At 61.1% G+C, this 18,301-nt stretch overlaps 1 protein-coding gene across 22 annotated transcripts in view; it reads right to left on the bottom strand.

The window, feature by feature from the left end:
* The window catches only part of NFASC (neurofascin), a 180,995-nt gene that overhangs the window by 56,028 nt on the left and 106,666 nt on the right, over positions 1–18,301 (bottom strand). For 11 of the 22 annotated variants that reach the window (XM_070055159.2, XM_070055168.2, XM_070055160.2 and 8 more), the window contains 7 exons: positions 16,815–16,995; positions 10,827–10,844; positions 9,977–10,082; positions 7,139–7,335; positions 6,637–6,759; positions 4,304–4,474; positions 245–295 (listed from right to left, as the gene is read on the bottom strand). In XM_070055159.2, coding sequence (XP_069911260.1) covers positions 245–295; positions 4,304–4,474; positions 6,637–6,759; positions 7,139–7,335; positions 9,977–10,082; positions 10,827–10,844; positions 16,815–16,995 — 847 coding nt within the window. The remainder of the gene's footprint in view (positions 1–244; positions 296–4,303; positions 4,475–6,636; positions 6,760–7,138; positions 7,336–9,976; positions 10,083–10,826; positions 10,845–16,814; positions 16,996–18,301) is intronic. The other 11 variants (XM_070055155.2, XM_070055171.2, XM_070055173.2 and 8 more) reach the window with 3 other exon arrangements.

The raw sequence follows: 18,301 nt of genomic DNA, 5'->3' as shown, positions 1-18,301 counted from the left end.
AGCTCTACCGAATCCTCACGGAGCTCTCCTGAAACCCTACCTGGGGTCCGAACAACTGGTTGAGACCCCAGCAGCTTGAGGCTGGTGTGCTAGGACCCGCCTGTGCCACGTGAGCCACGGCAAACGCGTCCCGGAGGTGTCAGAGCTGCCACCCCGCAGGAGTTAGTGACGCGGTTATCAGTCCAGTTAGGCAAAGTGGGGTTAGGACAGGCAGGGCTGCTCCCAGGTTACCGCTGCGACTCACCACTGTACATGTCAGGGTGGTTTCGTAAGGACGAGTCGTTATAGGGGTGGTCTGCAATAAACAAAAGAGGGTGAGCACACGGGGGCCACGGAGGAGTCACGGAGGCGAAGCCACACACAAACCAGGGCAGCCCCAGGGTTGGGGCGCAAAGGAAAGACGTGGCACACTTGGTGAGGGACGAGCAACACAAAACAGCCCAAAATAAGGGAAGAAGAGGTTAAATCCTGCAAAAGAAGGCAACAGTAAAATAGAAAGGAAAGAAATTAGGCTCCAACTTGACTCGCTTGGTCCCACTGCAGTGTGGCACGGACGAGACTCGGATTAGTGGCGGTGGCGGCGGCAGTCTTGGGCTGCCTCCTCCTCGGGGGCCTAGTGCCTGGGACTCATCCCCAGGCGAGCTCTCGGGGCGGCTTGAGGAGAGGGAGCGTTAGTGAGCCCCGGGGGAGAGCAAGGTCCCGCTGAACACAGGCTAAGCTGCAGTGGAGGAGAGAGGAGACAGTCCTGGACAAGGACAGCGAGGAGAGCGACCCCTGGCGGTGCCTGGCGACCAGCACCCACCCCTAGTCCAACGGGGGCTCCCCCAGGGTCTCTGAGGTCTCCTGGTGAGGATGCTGGGAGCGGCCCAATGAGGCTGGAGAGCTTGGTGGAGGTTTGGGCTTTAGGATTTAGAACGTGGCCGGCGCCGCGGCTCAATAGGCTAATCCTCCACTTTGCGGCGCTGGCACACCGGGTTCTAGTCCCGGTCGGGGCGCCGGATTCTGTCCCGGTTGCCCCTCTTCCAGGCCAGCTCTCTGCTATGGCCAAGGAGTGCAGTGGAGGATGGCCCAAGTGCTTGGGCCCTGCACCCCATGGGAGACCAGGATAAGTACCTGGCTCCTGCCATTGGATCAGCGCCAGCCGCAGCAGCCGTTGGAGGGTGAACCAACGGCAAAGGAAGACCTTTCTCTCTGTCTCTCTCTCTCACTGTCCACTCTGCCTGTCAAAAAATAAATAAAAAAATTTTAAAAAATGTTTTAAAAAAAAGGATTTAGAACGTAGCTCGAGACAGGGGAGAGAGGAGCTGTGAGGTCCACACTCTGGACCAAGACAGTTCTGCCTACTACGAGGGACCTCCTGGGCTCCTCAGGCCGTGCTGGGACGATGGCATTCCCACGGGGGGGGGGCCGGTGGCCTCGCTGCCAGCGCTGGGTAATCAAGACCCACAGGCAGGGTGTCCTCCTTGCTGAGAAGGGACAGTATCACGCCACCGTCCCGAGCGGCTTCTCACCCTCTGCCACCAGCACCCTTCAGCTGCAGGGTTCGAGTTCTGGCAGCACCCGCAGGAGGCTGTGAGGCTGACTGGCAGCCAGGCAGCCGGCGCGGAGGAGCCCAGGACGCACTCCAACTGCCCGAGGGAGGCCAGGTGCCGCGCCAAGACATTTGCATATTTGAAGAGTGATCAGATCCCCTCACAGCCAATTACAAGAGGGGGACGCGAGTTCTTTTCTGGGACTGGCACGGTGCTGCTCCCAAGTCTGCTTCACACCCCGGGGTGGGGAAAGCACTTCATGATTTGGAAGCATCTCTGAGGACGGGCTGGGGGGGGGTGGGAGTCGGCCTGGGAAGATCTGGAGCTCCAGGTGGGAGCCCATCCCCCACGGAAGGAGGAGGCAGGTGTGCAGGGGCAGGTGGGCTGGGGAGCGATTGCTCCGCCCCTCTCCTGGTGCGGGGGTGGGGGAAGCAGAGGCACACTCAGGGCACAGGGCCCTTCTTCCAGGCTCCCAGGCTACCAGGTGCAACAGGGCCTGTCTCTTACCAGGGAGCTGAGCCAGGACCAGGACTGAGCTGACCATTTGCGGATTCTGGGGACAGAGGAGAACTGCAGGGCGATTTTCAGGCTTTTTTAAGACTATCACTTGGACTTGAGAAGGGAGCAGGGGCAGTGTTGCAGCGTCTGCCCAGGGACAGCCTTGCCCCGTACCACGGTCGCCTCTTACTACAGCAGGGCCCTGAAGAAGTCTCGGAGCCGGCCACAGCGCCTGCAGAGTGGGCCGGGGGCCGCTGTGTATCTTTGGGTGCATCTCCAGCTGGTTTTGCAAAGCCTTGTAAGTTTCCCCGGCTTGTGTGAATGCCGGTCTCCCCTCTGGTGATGCAGGTAACAGCAAATGGGACGTGCTGAGAGGAACCGCCTCCCAGGTGGGCAGACACGGCCGAAGCACCTGCTGCTGCCCCCGCTCCTCTGCCCCAGCTCCCAGCCCGGACCTTGTTAGGCGCACACAAGGAAGCCTGTGTCCTTGGCAGCCAGAGAGGTGCAGAGAGCACTCCCGAACTATTTTCAGCAACTGTGCCCAATTCTCGGCTGGCTCGGATGCCCAGGACTTGCTTCCAGCCAAAGCTGCCCCTGGAAGAACTCCAGGGAGCCGGCAGGGTTGTGTTCGGTCACCTAGAGGGTTTCTTGTCACTGAGAGGAAAGAGTCTTCAATGGAACAAAGGACCCAGAAATGAAGCAAAACCAGACAGCCCTCGCATCCTCTGCTGGTGGAAAGGATACTTCTATAAAGCCCTGCTTGCACATGCTGTTTACACCTCTAACTGCTTAGGGCAGCCTCTTGCTCACCTGCACCTCCCGGCCTCTGCCCTGGACGGCAGAGGGCACCAGGCTGACTCCCAGCACTGCCCCTGGCAAGAAGCCAAGGACCCATGGTCTGCTCAGTGAGCAGCTTGCTCTGCCATCCTGGTGCTGGCCATGGAGGCAGGCCATGCCGTCCTCCCCAGCCCGGCTGGCCGGCTTGGGGAGGGGCAAGCAGCGGGAGGTGGGGTCACTCTCCAGGAACACGCAGGGCTCGGGGACCATCGCATCACGGGCAGCTCGCCGCCTGCTCGTCACAGCGTGTGGGGACGCCGTGGAGGCAGGAGGCGGCGACCAGAGGAGGGGACAGCCGAGTTCCAAGAAAGCAAGGAGAACAGAGAGAGGGCCAGGAAAGCAGGGGAAGTGGCGAAGGGAGCGAGAGAGAAAAAGACGAGATGAGGAACCCAGCAAGAGAGCAGAGAGGGCAGCCGCCCGAGGGGTTGATCTCACTGCCGTGGGAGCCCCTGTGGGCTGGGTGGACTTGACGGGCCTGAAGCAGGGACTGAGGGGGACAGAGGGGTGGGGGTCAGGACCCCTCTCACCTGGGCTGCTCCCCGCCTGCACCTGCCCGTGGGCTGTGGCGAGCCAAGGTTCGGCCTCTTTTCTCAGACCTGAGGGTGCTGCCGGCACCCACGTGGTGCTCCCCACCCAGCCTCCCCCACAGCCCTTGCCGTCCACAGCGTGGGAAACCGCGCTCACAGCAAGAATGAGGGACACAAAGGACTCTGGGGGGGGGATCTTCTGGACGGCGCGCCCCACATCCACCGTGAAAACCTGCCTAAGTGACTTCCAGCGCCCCGAGCGGGCGTGGGCTTTGCACAAACACCCTAGGCTGGCCTGTCCCCACCCCGGAGGGTGCTGGTGACGAAGCTGCCGTCTCCCCTGCAGAGGCCACCAATGCGCAGCTGGGCCAGGAGACGCTTCCTGGCCTGTGTTCCAGTCACACAGCATCAGGGGATAGAAAGCTAAAACAATCAGAACTCAAATGTACACCTGCAAGTTGCAAACACAGCAGTTCCACGCGGTTCCGCGTGCGCGTGCCTCGGAATCCAGTGACGTGTGCACTAACCATAACGGTCCATGCTATAGCTTTCTTTTAGAAACAAAGATAACTAAGCAACGGCTAGAAGTAAAACAAACAGGTGCAGGGGTGGGACCCCAGACGACCCCTTAAAGCAGCAAGACTCAAACTCCGGTGGGCACCCACCTCCCAGCACAGGTGCCGGGCCTCGGTCTAGCTGCCAGGTCCCCAGCAGCTCTGACCCCACCACAGTAGGAGCAGCACTGACTTGGATGTGACCAAGTTGGCCTCGCGGCTTCAGAAGCAGGGGACGGGTGTCAGGACGGCTGAGGCGGCTCGGGTACCGCAAGCTGGACAGGTGTCCAGGCGAGCTGCTCGGGCTCAGCGGGCGGCCTCCCTGGCCCCAGCCCCGGGCAGGGGTCTCACTTACTGGTGAGGACCTTGAGGGTGAAGGGGTTCTTCTGCTGGATGGTGTGGGTGAAGTGGAAGCGGGCGTTGCAGCTGTAGTCGGTTTGCATGTCCTGCAGTATCACGTTAGAGAAATACAGGTCTCCGTTGTGGCCCTGGGACACACGCTTGTCTTGGGTGATGGGCTCCATGGCTATGGGGAGGCAGAGGGCCAGGCTGGTTAGTAGCTATCATGCTATCACTTTTTTTTTTTTTTTTAATATTTACTTATTTATTTGAAAGGCAGAGTCACAGCAGAAAGAGAGGGAGTGAGAGATTGAAATCTTCCAGCTACTGGTTCATACCCCAAATGGTCACAATGGCCAGGGTTGGGTCAGGCCAAATCCAGGAACCAGGAGCTTCTTCCAGGTCTCCCTCATGGGTGCAGGAGCCCGAACACTTGGGCCATCTTCCCCTGCTTTCCCAGGCCATTAGCGGGGAGCTGGATCAGAAGTGGAGCAGCCGGGACTTGAACCAGCACCCACATGGGAGGCTGGTATTGTGGGCAGTAGTTTAACCCACTGCAGCACAGCGCTGGCCCAAGTCACCACTGCTTAAAGCACAAGGGATGCCCACCGCAGGGTGGGGTCGTCTTTCAAACATTCCCAAGCCCCAAGGGCTTCCTCGAGGCCTGCACAGGGCTGGCCACGGTGCTAGGTGCTGGTGAGAGACGACCAAGGAAGAGTCTGTCTTTCTAAGAGCTTCCAGGCTCCAGCAGAAGAGACGGCAAATAAACAAGTTACTGCAGCATGAGGCGGCACGTGGAATGAAGCTGGTGGGAAGGGGGTGGGTGGCGGAAAAGCCCCGATCCTTTGCAGGGGGTCCCGAGCTGAGCCCTGAGGAGGAAAAGACAGAGGAGCCCAGAGGCTCGCAGGCAGCAGGGCTGAGTGCACAGAGCCCTTTCAGAGGTGTGGCAGGGAGGCGGGGGGACGCTGCAGGGGCAGGGGGACTAGGGTAGGAAGGGGACCGGGGGGAGGAGCCCGGACTTCCCCGGGGTGACAGGGGAGCCCACGAGGACCTTCAAGCCCGTGAATGCAATCATCAGGTTCAAGCTTTTAGGAAAGATCGGGGAGACCGGGATGGATAAGTGTGGCCTGGGCCGGGGAGACGTCCACGGGGGTGGAGCAGCGAGGAGGCCCCAAGATCTGTTCAGGACACAACTCGGCAGCAGCGGAGGGGATGTGGTGGGTGGGGGAGGAGGGTCCGGACCATGAAGGAGCAAACCAGCCCCAGCCTGCGGCCTGTGAGCCTCCCCTGCAGATCTGCCCTGGGATGAGGGAAGGGCCGGACGGTGACTGAGCCCAGAGATCTGGCCCTGCAGCCACCTCCCGACGGAAGGAGGCAGCCGCTGGTGAGGATTCAGCGGTGGTGAGAACAGGGGAGGGGGCGGGGAGGTGGCCCATGGACCGACAGGTGGATGGCTACACAGCAAGGGAAGGACAGCAGCAGGAGCAGATGGAGGGACGGTGGGCCTCCGCCTGCCTCCGGAAGCCCCCTCTTCCCTCAATTGAAACAGGAGAAGTGCAGAGAGGCTGAACAAGCCCCAGTCCCCCATCAGCCAGAACCGTTTCTGAATGTGGTTACCCTCTCACATCTCTCATCATCACAGCCCTCGCCAAGTACTCACGGGGTGCCTGGCCCCGTGTTCAGCACTGCACAGACGAACCCACTCACCCCTGCCAGGATCCCAGCAGAGCAGCACAATTGAGACTGTTTTTTTTTTCCCCCAGAAGAGAAGACTGAGGCCTGGAGATGCTAAGTGCCTCTTGAGGCTGCGTGGCGACCACAGCGGGGCTGGGGCAGGAGCCCAGGAGCCCCGTGGCCGCCCTGTACCTGCCTCTCACAGGTCAAGGTCTGCTAGCTCTGGGAGCCCCCCTCCCTTTTCAGTCCCCCCAGCTCCCCGAGACTAAAACAGAAATAAGGGGCCGGTGCTGTGGCTCATCTGGTTAGTCCTCCACCTGCAGCATTGGCATCCCATATGGGTGCTGGGTTCTAGTCCCAGTTGCTCCTCTTCCAGGCCAGCTCTCTGCTGTGGCCTGGGAGGGCAGTGGAGGATGGCCCAAGTGCTTGGGCCCTGCACCCCATGGGAGACCAGGAGGAAGCACCTGGCTCCTGGCTTCGGATCGGCCCAGTTCTGGCCGTGGGAGCCATTGGGGGCGGGGGGTGAACCAACGGAGGGAAGACCTTTCTCTCTGTCTCTCTCTCTCACTGTCTAACTCTGTCAAATTAAAAAACAAACAAACAAACAAAAAAAAAAACCAAAACCAAAACCAAAACAAAAAACCAGAACTAAAACCCCAGGCCCCCAAGACTCACAGCTGCTCATCCAGAAGATGACTGGGGACGGAAGTCCTGGCGGGGGGTTGCACTGGAGCGTCAGGGGGGCGCCTTCTTGAACCACAACGGGGTCCAGGTTTTCTTTGGGCCACAGAGGAGATTCTGGGGACAAAGAGGCAGAGGAGGAGGAAGTGAGGTCGAGGGGCAGAGACAGGGGCTCCAGGAGGGGAAGGAGAAGGAAGGAGGTGGGGGTGGGGCGGCCCTGGCGAGGCGGGGGAGGGGCCTTTTGTGGGCATGGACGCCCCCTGCAAAGCCGCCTCCCCCTTCCCTCCCCCTATGCCCAGGGCGGCCAGGGAGGCTGCTGCACACTTTGACCTGGAAGTTTCCATGCCAGTGGACTTTCTGAGTTGGTGAAGATGCACAGATGGAGGGCACCAAAGCTCCCAGCCCCTAGCAGCAGGGCCAGTTCTTCTAGAATGATCTTCCGAACCCCTGCCCATCTCCCCAGGCCAGGCCACCCTGGCCCCGCCCTGCCACTCACTGGACACCTGCAGACGGATCCTGTTGGACAGGGCCGTGCCAAATTTGTTGCGGGCAAAGCACTGGTACTCGCCCTCGTACTCCTCGGGCCGCCCCCCGCTGCGGAAGTCAATCACCAGCGTCCCCGACCGCCGCCGCATGGACACGCGGGGGTCCTTGGCGATGTTGAAGAACCTGCTGTTGCGCGTCCAGTGGAAGCTGTGGACCAAGAGGGGGCAGGAGCAATCGAGACGGATGGGACACCCCCATCCTCCGGGCCAACCCCAGACCCACAGGCCCCGACTCACACCGAACCCCGGGGTCCAGCCCCACCCCACACCTCCAGACTGACGGCCCCACCCTGGCTGAGCAGCAGGCAGAACACCACGTCCCAGTCCCACCAGGTGCCTGTGATGGGTGGGGGCCTGCTGCTCAGGTGGTCCCTGAGGGTTATGCTAAGTGCACAGGTGGGCAGCAGGCTGGGATTTGACCGGTGGGAATACAGACTCAGCAACTCCTTCCCTTCTTGCTGTCAGGAGTGCAAACTCCAAGTCCCAGTTCACCCTAGTCCTGCGCCCTGGCGAGCCGGCTCTGCTCCTCCCACCTCCCGAATTTGCAGGCTGCCTGCGCCCTGCTCAGGGAGCGTGGAGGGTAAAGCAGAGGCCGCGCTCAGAGGCCTGGGAGCAGACAGAGGTTTTGAAAGGAACCTCAGCCTAACATGAGGGTCTCCAAAAAGTTCATGGAAAATACACGTTCTGGGAAAAACTCTGTATGGATTTCTAAGGTTTTCTGCATCCAAATAAGCTTCTCTCTCTCTCTCTCTCTCTTTTTAAGGATTTATTTATCTATTTGAAAGTCAGAGTTATATAGAGAGAAGACAGGCAAAGAGAGAGGGAGAGAGAGAGGTCTTCCATCCGATGGTCCACTCCCCAATTGGCCGCAACAGCCAGAGCTGCCGATCCGAAGCCAGGAGCCAGGAGCTTCCTCTGTGTCTCCCACATGGGTGAAGGGGCCCAAGGACCTGGGCCATCTTCCACTGCCCTCCCAGGCCACAGCAGAGAGCTGGATTGGAAGTGGAGTAGCCAGGTCTTAAACCAGAGCCCATATGGGATGCTGGTGCTTCAGGCCAGGGTGATAACCTGCTGAGCCACAGCACCGGCCCCACAATTCTCTCTCTCTTTTTTTTTTTTTTTTTTTTTTTTTTTTTTGACAGGCAGAGTGGACAGTGAGAGAGAGAGAGACAGAGAGAAAGGTCTTCCTTTGCCGTTGGTTCACCCTCCAATGGCCGCCGCGGCCGGTGCACCGCGCTGATCCGATGGCAGGAGCCAGGAGCCAGGTGCTTATCCTGGTCTCCCATGAGGTGCAGGGCCCAAGCACCTGGGCCATCCTCCACTGCACTCCCGGGCCACAGCAGAGGGCTGGCCTGGAAGAGGGGCAACCGGGACAGAATCCGGCGCCCCGACCGGGACTAGAACCCGGTGTGCCGGCGCCGCAAGGTGGAGGATTAGCCTAGTGAGCCGCGGCGCCGGCTCCCACACTTCTCTCTTAATTCCACTTCTCCAGAAACTGTTCAGCCCTCCTAGAACTGAGTGCTGGGTGAAGAGTGGGGACGTTCCCCACCTCTGCTGGGCGGATGTGCACCTGCCACAGGAGATGCATCCTTGGCTGCTCTGCCCGTGACAGAACCAGGAAGGGCCGCAGGGGGAGGGGGAGCCACACAGGCTGCTCAGTGTCAGTCACTGCCCCTGCAAAGCAGCCCTGGGGGGGAAGACCAAGTCTCAGGGGCAAGGTCAGCCACCCTTCAGGCCTCCACTTAGGGTAAGTGGGTCCCTGCAGGCCCCGGGCTCACAGCTCAGTGCTGAACCGGCTCAAACAAGCCCCGAGGCCAGGATAAGGTAGCCCCAACCTGTGAGCCTGCACCCCGCCTCGCAGCTCCTGAGTTCTGCTGGGTGCTGCTTTGAATGCGGGAGACAGATAACTCACGCCGGCCCTACCTGCGATGCTCATCACGCCGTGGAAACAATCTGAGCTTGGGGTGTACTCTGGATCTGCACCCTTCACGCTGGGACCGAGAAAAGGCCCTTAAAGCCCACGCACCCCGGGGAGGACATGGTCCTGCCGCAGAGGGCGGTCAGGGGACGGGGCGAGACGTGAGTCACAACGCCTCCCACAGCCTGCACAGAGCGGGCTCTCCACACACTGCTGCTGACCTCCCACTGGGTCCTGATGAGCCACACACTCAGAAGGGAAGACCTGGGGCCAGTGCCGGGGCGTAGGAGTAAAGCCGCCACCTGCAGCGCCAGCATCCCGTATGGGCACCAGTTCCAGTCCCGGCTGCTCCACTTCCCATCCAGTTCCCTGCTGATGCACCCGGGAAAGCAGCAGGAGACCTGGGAGAAGCTCCTGGCTTCGGCCTGGCCCAGCTCTGGCCGTTGTGGCCATTTGGAGAGTGAACCAATGGATGGAAGATCTGTCTCTCTCTGCCTCTCCTCTATAACTCTTTCAAATAATAAATAAATCTTTTAAAAAAGGAAGACCCGAGGTAGCTGGGAGGTACTTCCTGGCAGCTGAACGCGGGTAGAAGAGGGGACACCGGGCAGTGGTGTGACACTGAAAGTCAGAAGCCTGAACTCCAAGTCCTGCATGGTCGCCGTGGCTGCACACGAGCCCCTGATGTTTCCTTGGCCCCCAGGGCCTTATTCACCTTCCCCCAGGTGGGCTCCCAGGGGCCACTTCTGGAGTGAGTGGCCCTAACTTCCCAGTTGCCTCACTGGCCTCAAGCACCACCAGGCTAGAGACAAAGCTGCTGGTGGTGGTGGTGGGGGGTGCCCTCCTATTCGCTCCCCTCCTTGCCACTCACCTGGGGGCGGGGTTGCCCTTGGCTTCACACTCGATCAGGATGTTGTCCCGGGGGTCCACGATGTGGTCCTTCACTGACTGCTTGGTGATGGTCGGAGGCTGGGTCACTGCAACAGGGCACACCACGGGCGGTCAGGGAGGCCGGGACCCCTGTGGGCCCTGGCTTGGGAATGGCGGAAATTAAGAGCTTCAGGAGCCACGTGGACAGGGAGGCTTGTGGGGGAGCAACAGTGCCCCATTCTAGAGACCCAGCTCGGGGGGCTGCAGCACAGGGCACAGGTGTCCACGGCCCGGTGTAAGAGGGCTCCCTTTAAGATCCCAGGAGGAACTGGAAGCCTGGCGGCTGTTTCTGCCATTCTTAGCCCAGTGCCCTGCGCAATGCACAGGTTTTCAGTACATGTTTGTTGAATGAAGGCGGGAACGAAAGCAGCCAGACTTCCAAGCTTACACGCCTTGATGGCTCCGGGCACTGGGGGCTCGGCGAGGCCAGGGCTGAAAGAGGTGTTGATCCAGAGATGCTCCCAGGGACTTGTCTGCACGCAAGGGCCTGGATCCTCTCACGCTGGGTCCTGAGCCCCAGCGTTTCATATCGGGACAGGCACCAGCCACTGCTCTGTAGCTTGGTCAGCTCTGACCCAAAGACCTTCTCCCTGAACCTGCTCCTCCGCCTTTCCCAGGAACAGGCTGCTCCCTGGCGTAAGGACCCTGCTACGGGGCCCCAGCACTGAGAAGCCCTGGGAGAAGTCTCCGCAGGTCCGGGGGGCAGCCACTGTCCCAGTCTCTCCTCACCTGGCCTTCTCCCTGCCACCCCCTCCTCCCTCCCACCTGCCAGAGGCACACGGGGGACTTACGCTCATTCTGAATGCTTGCTGTTAGTTCCGATGGGTTAGCATGGGGTGAGGAGAAGAGAAGACGGTTACGGCACAGGAACATCCCCGCCCCGCCCAGGCGTTCTCTCCCCGCAGCAGGCAGGTAGGGTGAGGCGGGGCGGGGCGGGGGGCACTGTGCACCCAGCCGCAGGTGGCTCAAGTCCTCGAGAGCAGGGCTCGGGAACAGGCTCAGTGAGTGCTCAGGGCAGGTGCGATGCCTCCCCTGGGAGACGGTAACCACACAGCGGAGCAGAGGGACCAGCTCCTGACCAGAGGTGCTGCCTGAAAGGCCACCGCACACCACTGAGGGACGTGGGCTCCAGGCCAACAGTGCAGGGGGAGATGGGGAGGCAGACTGAGAGGCTCAGAGGGGGATCTGAACCCGCTATGGAAGCCCTGAGGCCCAGGCCTCACTGCTCTCCTTCCCTCCTTCAGGACAGGAAAAGACACCTCCTCTCCTCTCCCCTCTTTTCCCCCCTCTCCTCTCCTCTCCCCATCTCTCCTCTATCCTCCTCCCCCCTCCTCCCCCCATCCCTCCTCTCCCCTCCTCTCCTCCCCCTCCCCTCTCCCCATCCCTCCTCTCCCCTCCTCTCCCACCTCTCCTCCCCCCTCCCCTCTCCTTTCCCCATCCCTCCTCTCCCCTCCTCCCCCTCCTTCTCCCCCCACCTCTTCTTCCTCCTCCTCCCCCATCCTTTGGGAAACTCGAGGGCAAATGCGCTGCTGCTGCCCTGTTTCTGGCCGAGGGTCCCCACCTTACAGAACCGTGCTTCCCAGCAAGACTCTGGGGGATGTGGCAGAGCCTACAGTTCCACTCTGGGCTTTGTTTGCTTTCTTTCTTTTTTGTTAAGATTTATTTACTTATTTGAAAGGCAGATTTACAGAGAGGCAGAGGCAGAGAGACAGAGAGAGCAAGAGAGAGGTTTTCCATCTGCTGGTTCACTCCCCAGTTGGCAGCAACAGCCAGAGCTGAGCTGATCCGAAGCCAGGAGCCAGGAGCTTCCTCCAGGTCTCCCACACAGGCGCAGGGGCCCAAGGACTCAGGCCATTTTCTACTGCTTTCCCAGGCCACGGCAGAGAGCTGGATCGGAAGTGGAGCAGCTGAGACTCGAACCGGCGCCTATATGGGATGCTGGCAATGCAGGCGGTGGCTTTACCCGCTACACCACAGCGCCAGCCCCTCCCCCTCTGTGCTTCCCATGAAGGTCGTAGAGAGGCGGGGGGAGGGGCACAGATCTTCTGCAGCTCTCACGTCAGATGTGCACGCGCTCCACACAGGTGCACGTGGGCGAGGTCCAGCGTCTCAAGCTTTACCAGGCACATGAGTCACCTGGGATCAGACTGAAAAGCAGGTTCTCAGTCCGCGGTAGAGGGCGGGGCCTGGGACTCTGCATTTCTGACAAGTGCCCAGGCCACGCCCATGCTGGTGGTGTGTACACCATACTCTGGATACCAAGGTTTTACTCATTTTTTTTTTAAACTTTTATTCGAGAGGAAGAGAAAGCTCAGCTGGTGCTTTAGCCAGGCGCCCGATGACTTGAGCCATCACTTGCTGCCTCCTAGGTTCTGCACTAGCAGGAAGCTGGAGTCCTGACCTGGAGCTGGGGACCGAGCCCAGGTCCTCAGGTGTGGGACACGGACGTCTGACCTGCGAGGCTAAATGCCCACCCCCGGATAGCAAGGATTTAGCTGGTGTGTTCTTTGCGAGGTGGGGGTGCAATCTTGGTTGCACCCCGTCTGCAGGGACAAGAACGCATGTTTCCTCCTCGTGGGTGGAACGTCACGGCACTCTCAGGTCCTGGGCAGGCATCCCAGGGTGACCTGTTCAGAGCAGGTGCTTCCGGGGGGACCGGAGGCCGTGCAGAGCCATCGTGACCTCCACGCCTTCTGCTCTGACTGCAGGGAGGCGTGAAGAGGACCCCGGGGTGCAGAGAGGGTGGCCACAGCTAGGCCCAAGAGGTACAGAAGGAGCCACAGGAGGGGAGGAGAGACGCACGGCGCGGGGTGCTGAGGAAGGCGAGAGTGAGCGCCCCGCAGGGGAGACCAGCAGCGCCTCAAACTGGTTCTCCCCAGGGGCCAGGCTGTGTGGCCGTGGGCGCACGGAGGAGGCGTCTGGCATCACTGCTTGCCCGGTGCTGCCTGGGCAGCAGACAGAGGAAGGCAGGGTGCAGGGGCAGCCAGCGGCGAGGGGGTGCATGTGTGCTCCCTGGGGCTCCCCGCCGCGGCCTCCGCGCTCGCCTGTGGTCTTCCTGCCTGGGCCAAATAAGGCAATTCTGGAAAGACGGAAGTCAGCAGAGTTGGCATGGAGGGGCGGGGGTGGGGGCTGCAGAAGGGGCCATTCCCAGGAGAGCACGGGTGATGTCTCAGCTCACTGCTTTTAAGATTTATTTGACAGGCAGACAGGCAGATAAGCAGACAGGCTGACAGGCAGACAGGCAGAGAGAGAGAGACAGAGAGAGAGAGAGAGAGAGATCCTCCATCTGCTGGTTCGGTCCCCAAATAGCTGCTGTAGCCGGGGCTCAGAACTTCATCTGTGTCTCCCACGTGGGTGGCACAGCCCCAAGCACTTGAGCCACCACCCTCTGCTTCCCAGGAGCATTAGCAGGGAGCTGGACGGGAAGAGGAGCAGCTGGGACTCTGAACAGGCCGTGGGCGCTCCAAGTGGCAGCTGAGCCCACTATGCCACACCCGCTGGCCCCGAGCCCATTCCTTCTGACCACAGCCCGGGCCCCTGGCTTCTTCATTTCGAGACACACAGCCGAGGTCTCCTGGGTCCTCACATCCAATCGAGGCCCTGGCCTCACGGCGCTGGGAAGCCTGACGCAGGATGTCCCTGTGCGCACGGGCTGCGGGCTGCGGGCTGCTCTCTCGGAAATTCAAAGCCTGGCTCACTGGGATGCACCCTAGACCCTGTCCGGCGACCCTCGATCCCGAGGCCAGAAGTCACTTGGTGAAGATCACACAGGAGGGAATCCTGCTGCGGGTGGATCCCAAGCCGGGGGCGGGGAGGAGTGGGTTCGTCCGGCGGGGCCTCAGCACTACGTTCTCCTCGACACTCTGGACACGGTGAGCAAGCAGGGAGAGGGCTGCAGAGCAGGCTGGGTATTGTCCCCAGCCCACAGCGACTTCTCTGGCCAGGGCCCTCGTGAGACTCTGCTTGCCTAAAGGGACGATGACATCTGCAGCCACCACTGAGCTACAGGGACAGCATCAACCCAGAAGATGAGCTGCCAGGGGACAGCAGTGGGGACAGCCTGTCTGGGCACAAGGACACCGGCTCCCGTCCAGCATCGCACCACCTGCCCTCTCTCCTGCGGAACTCGCCGGCTGGGGACTTCTGGCCGGGCAGTGAATGCGCTCTTCTGGTTCCAAGGGGGAGGAAATGCAGGCGGCTGGGCTCTGCAGGGGGCGGCAGACGCCAGCCAGCCGGGGGACCAGGGCTGCTGCTTCCGGCCTCTTTTCCCAGCCTGGCTCTGGTGGCTGCGCCCTCGGGCATACCCCTGGGGGGTGGAGAGTGAAGTGCGCATGTGTGTGCGTGTGCACGTGCAGCCCGGCATCCTGCAGTGCTGCTCAGGACGCGGCTGGGAGGCAGTGACTCCCCCCTCCACTGCCCTCCTCTAGGTTCCCAGGAGAGAACTGAGTGCCCTTGACACTGGGAGGAGACGGAGGGCCAGCTTCCAGCAGACTGGCTGCTGGCAAACCCACTCTGGCCGCCCCGGGCACTTTTCTCAGGTCAGGCTGTTCTCCTCGGGCCGGGGAGGTGGGGTGCATGTGACTGCACTGGCAGGCGCAGGGCCAGAGGCTGGGCGTCTCGGCGAGGGACTGTGCAGCGGCCCAGGGCTCTGCTGCCCCAAACCACCCAGACAGGATGCAGTGCCCGTCTCTCAAGCTCAGACGCTGTCCCCTGAAGGGTCACAATGGCCTCCTACCCGAACCCCTAGGCAAACAGGGAAAGCCGAGGAGGCCTGAGCTCTGCCCAGCCCAGGGTGAGCAGACGGTGGGGCTCAGCTGATATGGGGAGGGAGAAACCTGTCCGAGGAGACCCTCTTCCCAGGGCCCCCGGGGCCTCCATGAAGGGCTTGCTTCCCTGCCTTCCTGCATTCGGCTTCCATAGACTCAGCCAGGAGACGCCCGCTGGGCACCCAGGGGTGCCCCCAGCAGCCCGAGCTCCTGCCTGGGCACAGCCTGGGTCACCCCTCCGTCAGGGAAGCGCTATGGTAACATGCTGGGCGTGCCACTTAGTTGCTGGTGAGCTGGCGACAGTGGCTGGATTTCCAAGTGGATCAGCTGTGAGACCCACAGGAGAGGGGACGTGGGCAGCACCTCTGCCCGCTACGGCGAGCTGCGATGCCCGTGAGTTCCAAGACAGAATGAAGGGAGGAGGAGTGGGCGTGCTGAGCGCCATGGTGGCGGGGACGAGACCCGGGTTCTTTTCCGATGCTGTCGCCTGTTTTCTGCCTGACTCTGAGAAAGAAAGGGCTTGCATTTCCCTGGACACATGTGGAAAGGGAAGGGGGTTCCTCCCAGCCCCTCCTCAGGGACACTGGGATGGGGAGAGGCTGGAGGGGAGGTCACGGCCCCCTCTGCCCTTGGGCCACAGACAGTCTTTGGAAAGATGTGACACCTGCCATGTGTCTGTCTCCAGGAGGGCTTCAGGAACCCAGACTCCCACACAGACGCCAAAGCTCTCTCTGTGGGTTCACCTCGCCCTGGGGGCCCCTCCCACACGGGCCTCAGGATCAAAGTGTCAGGGAAACGAGAGAGAAGCAGTAGAGCACGCGCCTTCCCCACGCAGTGATAACCCACACTCCGGGACGTAGCCTAACACGCTCCTGATTGGGGTTGTCTGCCTGGGACCGTCCACTGTTCCCGGGAACCTTGGGAGAGTCGCCTTGAGCCAGTCGCGCAGACGGTAGCTCCGGCAACACTTCCCTTCCCCGCCTTCCCCTCCTCACAGCACGGTGCACACGCACGCACACGTGTCCCCGGGCAAGCGCACACACTTGGGGCTACTGGCTGGCCCTGCCCATCCTGCTTGCAGCTGCACGTGCATCTCTGGGGCAGCCTTGGTTGGTGCCCCTGGGAGGGAGAAGGGGCTGGCTGTGGAGGGCTCGGTGGGGGCTTCCTGCAGGCTGCGTCACTCTTGTGCTTCCTCCCCAGACGTCTGTCAACTGGAGAGAGCCCAAGTCGGCTGGCACCATGGGGGTCCCTTCCCTTCCCTGAAGCAGGGACCGGAGGCTGCAGTGTCACGTCCCCACCTTAGCGCTAAGTGTCAGAGCTGCGGCACAGGCAGCACACCCTACAGGCGGGGCCAAGGAGCCTGGCTGCCGACCAGCGGGTGTTCTTGAATGTGGCGGTGGCTACAGCCGGGGGGGACCCCGTGGTGAGCACGGCCGCTCACATCCTTACGGCATCACGGTCGAATCTTAGCCCTACCCCCGAGAAGAGGATGACACACACTTCCCACAGAGGACCTGGAAACCAGCAAAAGCAAGCCACCTGTGCCTGGGTCTCTTCCGGTGGCATGAATCTCTATTTAATGTCTCACTCAGCCACGTCTGCGAAGATATGTTCCCTTCCTGACCCACCCCAGACCATCCGTCCACCTGCTCACCCCAGCCAACAGGGCCTGACGCGTCCAGCTTTGGCCATCCCAGACTTCCAAAAGGTAAATAAGAACAGTCTACCCACCCTGGACCCCAAAACTGCTCGAGACCAAACGGGACCGGGGAGGGGAGCAGAGGCCGGGCTCCAAGCAGCGCTCCGAATCCCTGACTCTACAGGCTCACCAGTCCCGAGGCAGCAGCCCTGCCCCTTAGCGTGTGGGATTTCAGACTCAAAGCCTGTGCTGCTGCTTTGGTGAGAAACCCAGCTCTGAGTGCCAGAGTCCACTGCTCCCCTCTCCGCTGGCCTCCACGCCGGCAACTCTGCCCACAACCGGTAGAAAGAGAGACAAGGGTGAGCGGGACTCACGGTCCATGGGAATCTCGATGGCTCCACCAAGTCCGAGGACGCAGAGGAGGAAGGCTGCGTGGACCCAGGGCGGCGGCTGCGGCCTGGCCATCCTCGGCACCAGGCCCCGCTCCCTGCTCCCCGGCCCTCGGGGTCTTGCCGCCTTGAGCCGCTCCAGCTGGGCCTCCTGGACAGAGCTCAGCTGTGGAAAGAAACACACAGCAGGTGAGTGTCCCTTGAACTTGTGCTTTGCTGCAGTCATGCTACAGGGGCTGGGAGGCCTCTCAAGGTCCCCTTGGTCCTAAAACAGGCTTTCCTGAGACATCTGAGACTGAACCACTGGGAGAGGGGAGGGACATCCTGGGCGCTACAGAATGCTTAGCAATCCTCCGCCTTACCCACTAGGTGCTGTAGCCCTGCCACCCATCAAACGTGGCTCCAGGCATTGCCACCTATGTCCTGTCTAGAACCACAGTTCTAGATAGAAGGACAAGGCTGCGTAGAACAGTCGGAGAAGCAGACACGGGCCCAGCCTTGAGACGCCACGCCCCAGGGTGCAAGAAATGCTCTTGTCTCTTAGCTGCTCCGGACACGCGCCCAGTGTGCCTGGGGCTGAGGGTGTACGGCGTGGGGCACAGAGCTGAGACCACCTTGATGTCCTGCGGTCACAGGGGAACACTGGTGGCACATCACAGGTTAGTAAGGGAAAAACTTGGCTGTCCAATGGCTGCCTTTTTATTTTAAATTTTTTATTTGAAATGCAGAGAGAGAGTGTGTGTGTGTATGAGAGAGAGAGAGAGAGAGAGAGAGAGAGAGAGAGAGAGAGACATCTTCCATCTGCTGGCTCATGCCCAAAATGCCCACAACACCAGGGCTGGGTCAGGCCAAAAGCTGGGAGCCAGGAACTCCACCCAGGTCTCCCACGTGGGTAGCAGGTGGGAGCAGGCTCAAGAACTTGAGCCATCATCTGCTGCTTTCCCAAGCTGCATCAGGAGGAAGGCAGAGAGGAAGCAGAGGGCCAGGACTTGAACTGGTGCTCCAACAAGGCACACAGGTGTCCCAGGTGGTGGCTTCATGTGGCTGTGCCGCAACGCCGGCCGCCTCTTCTTGATGAAGGATCTCGGCGAGTATTTTGTGCAGCTCCGGGATGGGGGTGGGCGGGTCCCTGATGCGCCTCTAAGCCAACGGCAGTGCTGAGACGGTGATCAGAGGCAGGATGCTGGGGGTCAGCAGAACGAGCAGTATTCTGCCAGCCCGATGACCACCGTCTCCAGCACCAGGAATCGCTCCAAGGTCACAGGGATGCGACACATGGCTGTCCACGGAGCCCAGCACGGGCTGGGACAAACTCTTCTTCCCCTGTTCCCGAGAGGGAAGAGCTTCAAGAAGGGTCTGCAGTACAGAGACCGAAACACGGCTCTTGAAGCCTGCCTGAGGCTCTGAACCGCGGGGTCCTGAAAAGTGGTCCAGCGGCTGCTCCCCAGGGGCCTGAGGCCACGTGGAAGGCA

This window comes from Oryctolagus cuniculus, chromosome 13 (assembly GCF_051225735.1).
Source record: "Oryctolagus cuniculus isolate XC-2025 breed Fujian yellow rabbit chromosome 13, ASM5122573v1, whole genome shotgun sequence".
In the NCBI taxonomy this organism is placed as follows: domain Eukaryota; kingdom Metazoa; phylum Chordata; class Mammalia; order Lagomorpha; family Leporidae; genus Oryctolagus; species Oryctolagus cuniculus.
Note: the sequence above shows the minus strand (reverse complement) of the source record. Positions and strands in the feature narration are given on the sequence as shown.